The following is an 8212-nucleotide window of genomic DNA, read 5'->3' on the forward strand; positions in this document are numbered from 1 at the left end:
TGATTATTTGTCGAGACTGATAATTGTTAAGGTTTGTTGGGCCATGCTTTGTATCTAGTTTATAGAGTTTTTTTTTTTTTCAGAGTTAATGCTAAGTGTGATGGGGTACATACTGAGTTTGCTCTGCGGGGTGGATTGCTGAGTATGAGTTATTATTAAGCTGGTTTATTGAATTGCTCAGCTGGATAATTTTTCCAAGGTTCTGTTGTGGCTGCTTTGGTGAGGTTGTCTTTGTATTGCTGTTAATCTGTGGACATGAAGTAACTTAGTTGGAACTATTGAGGCATCCATAACACCTCGACAGTAAGAGTCCTCAAGTCTCTAATAAAGAGGCATCGCCCTGAGTTGCTTTTTTATGTGCAACAAAGGTTGGCTAAGATCGTATGGAGAACGTGAAAAAAGTAGTTAGATTCTCAAAAAAAATTGTGATCAATGCAAGGAGTTTCGCAGGGGATTTATGAATGATGTGTACTAGCAGTGTGAATGCTAAAGTTGTTGAATTTAATAGCCATATTGTAACACTGAAAATAAGTGAGGGTTATGGGGACTGGGTGATGGTGGGATTCTATGGTCCTTGTTATGCTTCCAAACGGCAGAAGGATTGGACTAATTTTAGTGCTCTAGTGGAGTCCTTAGAGGATCCTTGGACCTGCATTGGAGATTTTAATGTAGTGATTGATGATGAGGAGAAATTTTGGGGCAAGTCCGATAGCTCTTCAATGCCAAATTTCCGTTAGGATCTGCTCCTTGATCTGGGAGCAATTGATTTGGGGTTTAACGGCTGAAGATATGCATGGCAAAATAAAAGATAGGGCAGGAATTCTATTAAGGAAATGTTAGATAGGGGCATTGCCAGTATGGAGTGGAGAATAAAATATCCTAAAGCCTCAATTACCCACCTAGGGGCTGTAAGGTCTAGTCACAACCATCTTCTGTTGGATACAAACCCACCAAATTTCTTCTCTCCTTTCTCTTTTAGATTTGAAGTTGCATGGACTAGAGACCCTAAAAGCCATGAAGTTGTCAAGAATTCCTGGCAAATTGATTCCGAAGGCCCAGATTGTTACAAACTTTTTAGAAAGCAACAAGCCACCAGGACAGCTCTAAGGAAGTATTTGTTCATTGCCAAACAAGGATTAATATCCTTACAGATCAGATACGAGATCTAGAAGAGGGATGCTACTGAGCATAACTGTAAAATTGAAGCTTCTCTCCAAGCTGAGTTAAATGAATGGCTGCTAAGGAATGAGTTGATCTGGAAACAAAAATCTAGAGAAGTTTGGTTGAAGGAAGGGGATAGACAGTGAAAAAGTGAGTCGAAGAGAGGAAATGGTTTTAGTTGGGGAGAGAGAGTAATGACTAAAGGGCCTAATGGTATTTAGGGACCAAGTTAGTCAGTTTTGAAATGTCTTGGACCTGATTAACAATAGCCCAAACCTTAGGGTAAGTTAATGAAATTTAACCTTAATTTTATTTCCTAATTTAGCTAAGAAAATCTGGATCCTAAGATTAAATGGATGATAAAAGAATTCTTGAACCTAAACATATGGACTTGTAACTACAATTACGTATAAGGAAGATGTTAGATAACCCACAAAACCAATCTTTTGATGATTTCTTGTTTTCAATGCATTCCAATGACTTACCATTTGAAAGGCAACTTAAACATTTGTCAATTCCATTTTTGGAAAAGATTTATTTTGAAACTATACTGAAAGTAAAGTATCCATGCTTCAATAACTTTTTTATTTTTTGGGGAAAAGTAAATTCCATCTATTCTCTCATTTAGAAAGAAAATGGTAGAATAAAGGGTTGCTGGGACTTTGTCAGTTTGATTTTAGAGTCCAGGGGTTCAATCAATTTAATCTATGGAAGCACAAGTTTTAAGATTTTTGAAAATCATTTTGGTAAAAAGGATTTTTTTTTTTTTTTTTTGGTCAAGGATATGTTAGATTTTTTCTTTGGGTGCAGTCCTTTTCAAGGAAAACAATTTTTGAAATTATTTATTATTATTTTTATCTAAGATATAATTTTACTCTAATATAATATAATCTAAGTGTATATGTATCAAACTTTCTCTTAGAGGCTTGAATTCTAGTCCTCCCCCCTCCCCTCCCGCCTCACAACCCCTCAAACACTTATACTTATAGAGTGACCATTACGCCAAAATTACGTGGTAGTTTGATATTATTTTTTAAGATGGGTAAACTCCGTTTTTATGAAAAAGGGAAATCTTTTATTTTCAAAGAGGTGAAAGTTCCATGGAATTTTGCAAAAGGGATGGAAATCTTCAAAAACACAATTGTGAAAAATGGTTGCGACACGAATTGGTCCATGACCGTCTGATCACACTGGAGCCATATTCTTTGGCATGATCCTAGCAAGGTTGGTAACTAATACTATTGTGCTGAACCCGTCGTTGGCCAGAGCGTCGCCATGTGAGCTCCCCGATTTCAAGTGGCTTGGGGTACAGTTATCCTGCCGGAGTACATTGAGTTTATTGAAAGATTTACAATGCCAATCTAGATCTCGCTTTCTATGATTTGAGACACGTGCATAGTCTGTTGTATCGAGGGGTGATGTGGCTTGGGGTCTGAAATTGTCAATGATGGGATATTGGTTTCAGGTGGTGGGGTTTTTAGAATTGCACTCATAACAGGATAGATGAGGCTGAAGTTCTTCATGCTAGTAACGTGGACCTCTGGAGAGAGCTTGAGAGAGTCAGGGACAAGCTGGTAGCTAGAGAGTTATCACTTCCTTTTATAGCTAGAAGTTTTGGCCGTTGAGTTAATGATAAGGAAATGCATCAAAAAAAGAAAAGAAAGTTAGAAAAGACAATCCTAGATCCTCCTTGTGTAGCTCATTTTGTTTCGAATTGTATGTTTGCTTGACATGTATTGATATACATCTAGCTAACTCCTATTCCAATCCAACATAGTCACTGTTAGTTCAGTGTCACCTTAACATTTACAGTTTGTAATAGCAACGATGAAGTAAGTAGATTCACTGGAAGAGGCAGCCCTACTTGACTTCTCTCTCGTTACAAATTCATCAGAAATTTTAATTAGCTTAGCTTTAAAAAGAAAGGCAAAAAACTTGTTTTACATTCTGTGATTTATAACTAAAAACGTGATTTAAAGTCAAGCTTTCAAGTTATAAAGACACATTATATGTAAAACAAACACCGCACAAAAAGAAATGCAATTGCTTAACTTTTGTATCCAAGGGTCAATGACTGTCGAAGAATTTTTTAGAGAAAAGAAGGAATTTCATCAAAGTGAAGAGTTTCTTTGGCAATGTAGGATGTGTGCGTGTGTTTGAATGTTTTGGGTCAGAATCGGCAGTGATGGCTAAAGTTTTAGCTAAGGGAGAATGTAAGTTATTTGATGAAATATGCTGGCTTTTGTCTTTCAGTTCGTGTCGTAACTTTTTGTTAAGGAAATAGAGGTTATTCAGTCAATAGAAATTCTCAATTTATCTTTGTTTATTTGATGTACAAAAAAGTTGCAAAAATAGAGAGAAAGGGAAAAACAAAAGCAAAAACAAAAACAAAAAAAAACCAAAAAACAGAACAAACCCCGTACTTCACCTAAAATTTGTCTTAGAAGCTTAAGGCATCACCACCCAATTGAGAAAACATTCTCAATCAAAATTCTTATTCAAATCGTACATTGTTCACGATTACAAGAGCACTACTTTAATACGGTTCAAGAATTTCATTAATATTGAAATATCTAAGCAAGTTACAATGAAACCCCATAAAACCCTCAAAATTAAAAAACCATATCCAAAATTCAAAGTAAAAAATAAAAAATAAAAGGATAAATTACCATTTTGGTACCTTACATTTCCCCATATGTCAAAATGATTCCTAATGTTTTTAAATGTATCAGTTTAGTTTGGTATTGTGTCAAAATAATCATCATCATTAAGTGGTGAATGAAAAATGCTGATATGGTTAACAGTGATAATAAAAAATTATTTATGTGCCACGTATGCTGCCATATGTACTATCAAGTGGCCTAAAAAAAAAAAAAAAAAAAAAAATTCTAAACTAAACTAAACTAAACTAAACTAAACTAAGCCCAGATGTCCCTCAATCTTACCAAACCTCGTCGGAACTTCAATGCCAAACCGCTCATCGCCACTCGCCACCACTATCACAGCGGTGGCCTTGAACCAGTCATCCCCTTTTTCACTCCTCTCTTCTCACCCTTTCTCTCTCTTCACTCAAACTTGTTTTTTCATTAACAAGTTTTTTCTTCTGCATTCCAACTTTAAAAAACTTATTTTCCCAAAAAGCAAATTTATTGAGAAATTGGGATAAATAGTTTCCATCAGTCCATAAAACAGAATTTGGTGAGGGTTCTAACCCATCACCAAAAGCCTCTAGTGTTTAGAAATGTTAGTGGATCAGGTCTTTGATTGAAGCAGTAGCCCTTCTCTCATGGCCATTTCGTAGAGAGCAATGGCCGTTAGAACCTTTGAATCAGCTGTCATGCGCCACAGATTTTTATATGAAACCACACGGACCTTAATGAGCTCACCATGGTCACGAAGACCCGTTTCTTTTCCTTGCAGCTGCGTGATGATCTCTTTATCCACGTGCCCTCGGTACAAAAAGAGGCTAATTTCTTCATCACACCCACCCTAACCATGGAAAAGCAAATGAAAATGATAAACTGAACCACAGAAAAGAAAATTCCCTGCAGCGGTGTAAGTTTTGAGATGGTTGAACGGATACATGTTACCAACAATCATTTTATTATGAGAAAGTTATAATATAAAAACACACACACATATATCTCGCTCTAGATCATACTAACCAGGAACCATTCGTTTCTATATATTAACACGCAAGCCTTTTCCTACTCAATTATTTATTTGATATTTAACAAAAAATATGCAACTCAAAAACTCGTATTATTCAGGATAGAGTTGATGTACAAATAATAACTCACTTAAACCAGATGATTCAAGAATGGAAGCACTTGATTTTCATTAACATTACATACATTACCCCTACTCAAGTAGTTATGAACTTATATCAGGACTTGATAGAATTATTAAAAGTGTAATTGATGGTCTCCTTGTTAGTTATATCTAGATCTAACTTTTATGAGCACACAGTTCTCTTAAGCAATGACTCCTGGACTTATATTCTTGAAAATGCCAACAAAATCAATAACTTAAAGAATTATTTAACGCTATTAACAGTCTCCAACCATCAATGACACTTTCCTAACAAAAAAAACTTTAAATCCTTGTTTCTCCATGCACTAACTCCACAACCCAAACTTAAAACAATGAAAAGGTATATAGCCAAACAATGACCATTGAAAACATACTGGAGAAGGAAAGACTCTGCATCCTGTGGATGGTTCAAGGAAAGCAGTAAGATCAATCATGTCTTCTAAATTTAAGTGTATTCCAGTCTCCTCCTCAACCTGTCATAATCAGAAGATCAAAGTCATATTAAAACTTAGCTAAACTAGTAGATGTGTGTGTGCATGAGAGAGAGAGAGAGAGAGAGAGAGAGAGAGAGACCTCCCGCGCTGCAGTGCCAACAAAATCACCCTTGTCATCATCCAACATTCCAGCAGGCAATTCCAAAATAAGCCTCCCAACAGGGACCCTAACCTTAGACATGTAAGAACTTTTAATAAGGTCTGGGTTAAGTAAACTTAGGGTCCTTATCTTAAATCAATGCCTACTGTATAATAATAGAATATATGTGTGTGTGTTCAAAAAATGTTCACGTAAAGCTGCGTAATAAACACCGACATACAGCAGGGGAAAAAAAATCCTACCTGTTCAGTAAGAACAGCATAAGTTTCACCCTCTGACTCCAAGAGGATCAATATGGCTACAGCTGGTCCTCGTGCAAATACGATACCTGGAACCTAATCACATTTTAGTTCGAACAGAAACAAGAGAATAATAGCACTAGATGAACCACATGAAGATTGCCACCAGAAACGAGATATATTTATTGAGGCTACACAAACAAAGCCTCAGGTTCATCTAGCTACAAAAATAAATAAATCAAGAATGACCATTGAACACCAGTGAAGCCATTCTATTAGCCTTAAGTAATAAAACAAGATGAAAAAAAAAAAAAAAAAAAAAAACCCACAAACAAAGAGCCGAATTGAACATAGTTAAATATTTAAAATTTAAGTTAAAGAAAAAGAACCCAGATAATTAAGACTCAAAAGCAGTGCATGGATATGTTTAAATACCTTTTTTCCAGTTTCCTTATCAACAATGTCAGCTTTGAATTTGAGAAACCCGACACGCTCTCCAAACATATCTACTCCCTAAAACCAACAAGAAAACATCAGAATATATGTATATCTTAGTAACGTATTGGAAGCATCAAAAGATATAACAAATCCCTGGGTGATCATTCAGTAGAACTAGCACGAGAATGAATTGCAAATTAGAATACATGCATGCTGAGTTTTTATAAATTGGTAAGTTACATAGACACCTAGTGGGTTTCGAACTCACAACCTCACTCTCCACCAATTCTAGTGGAAGGATGAAAGTGCCATCAGAACTCATGACAATACTTACATACATAAAAAACAAACAGACATGTAATTGAGAATAGCTACCTGGAGAAGTACACGTTTAAGAGACATGGCATTGTTAGCTAAAATTCCAGTTTCAGTTTGCAAGTTCTTTAACCACTGCTTGAACAATGAGGAATTAATAGCAGTCCTGCAACATCAAATCACACCAAAGGCCGAATATTAATAACTAAGTGCCCATTGTTGGAAAAATTTTAAAAATTAAAAAAAAAAAATTGGGAAATGGGGTCAATTTGGCAACTTTGCAAAAACTAGTTTTGTCAAATAAATGGGCTTTCTCTCAACAGTTGTAAGTCCCAGGTAATGTAAAGATCTAAATAAATCCTACATATATAGCAATTTAAACAACTTAAACTAAAGCTCCGTTTGGTTGCACGGAAAATGATTCATTCTAGTAATACTTTCTTGGGAAAAAAATTATCTTTTTTTTTTTTTTTTTTTTCTTTTGAGGCGAATCAACAATAACGAAACCAATGAAAATTAGCAAGCTTTTCAATAGTATTATAAAATTAACAAATAAGTACAAAAAAAAAAAAGGTAAATAGAGAAGAAAAGACCTGAATTGGGAGTCGGAGATGCCAGGTGCGGCGACAATCTGGACGGGTTCAGCGAGTTGAGTCCGGAGGGTGATGGAGTGAATCAGAGGGGATGATGACTCGGTCTCGGTCGACATTTTGCAATTGGAAGAGAGGGATCTGAGTCGGTGAGGATGAGAGGAAAGGGATAGTGTTTTGCAGAGAGTGCGTAACTGTTGATGTAGAGACATGGAACTGGAAATGGAACTGGATACCTGAAGAATGTGCGACGCCATTTTCGATACCCTCTGTTTGTGTACGTGGATTGCTTGAGTTGACCATTAGTCGTTGAGACATTTATTAAATGATTATTTTTAAAAAATTTTGATTTTTTTTTATAGAAAATATAAAAAATTATTAAAAAAAATTAGTTATATATATATATAAAGTTTTTAAAAATTAATTAAAAAAAATTTTGATTTTTTTTTATAGAAAATATAAAAAATTATTAAAAAAAATTAGTTATATATATATATAAAGTTTTTAAAAATTAATTAACTTTCACTAGTATTATTGGATTTATGTTCATTAGCATGTGATTCTTTCTTGGATTTATGTTCATCATTAGCTGATTCTCAAAAAAAAAAAAAAATGTTCATCATTAGCATGTGATTCATTGTTCTAGAGTTTCTACCATATACATGTAGTTCTCTTTTGTTTTATAAATGTAGTTAGCTATACTGCAAGTCTTATAATTTCGTATTTAGCTGATGACTTGGCTTCTGTCATGTGATGATTGAAAGCTTGTCAATTTAATGAGTGAAAATTGTCAAATTTTTTGTACACTTCTCTATAAAATTAGAGTATTGTATCATTATCCTCATGAATGAAGAATTCAGTTTTCTCTCAAGCACAATGCATATTCTCTATTTTAATATGGTATCAAAAGATTCAAAATACAAACCAGCACTAGTTTTCCTTGCTAATCCCTAGTTTGTGAATCTTTATTTTCCTGTTCTTTCTGATTCAATTTCATAATAGTGTTGCTTTCCCATTCAGCATAGTAGATAGTTTACTTGCCCTTTCTTTTGAATCAATTTG

The 8212-nt window shown here is 34.8% G+C and overlaps 1 protein-coding gene across 1 annotated transcript; it reads right to left on the reverse strand.

The window, feature by feature from the left end:
- Nucleotides 1–3617: 3617 nt before the first annotated feature.
- Nucleotides 3618–7448, reverse strand: LOC112021249 (nudix hydrolase 14, chloroplastic). Its single transcript, XM_024053820.2, has 7 exons — nt 7154–7448; nt 6621–6726; nt 6243–6320; nt 5811–5903; nt 5548–5640; nt 5349–5447; nt 3618–4650 (listed from the first exon to the last, which is right to left on the reverse strand). The coding sequence occupies exons 1-7, from the start codon at nt 7405–7407 to the stop codon at nt 4414–4416; spliced, it is 960 nt and encodes a 319-aa protein (XP_023909588.1). The 5' UTR covers nt 7408–7448; the 3' UTR covers nt 3618–4413.
- Nucleotides 7449–8212: the final 764 nt, after the last annotated feature.

The sequence above is a fragment of the Quercus suber genome, unplaced genomic scaffold, assembly GCF_002906115.3.
Source record: "Quercus suber isolate HL8 unplaced genomic scaffold, Cork oak 2.0 scaffold_509, whole genome shotgun sequence".
In the NCBI taxonomy this organism is placed as follows: domain Eukaryota; kingdom Viridiplantae; phylum Streptophyta; class Magnoliopsida; order Fagales; family Fagaceae; genus Quercus; species Quercus suber.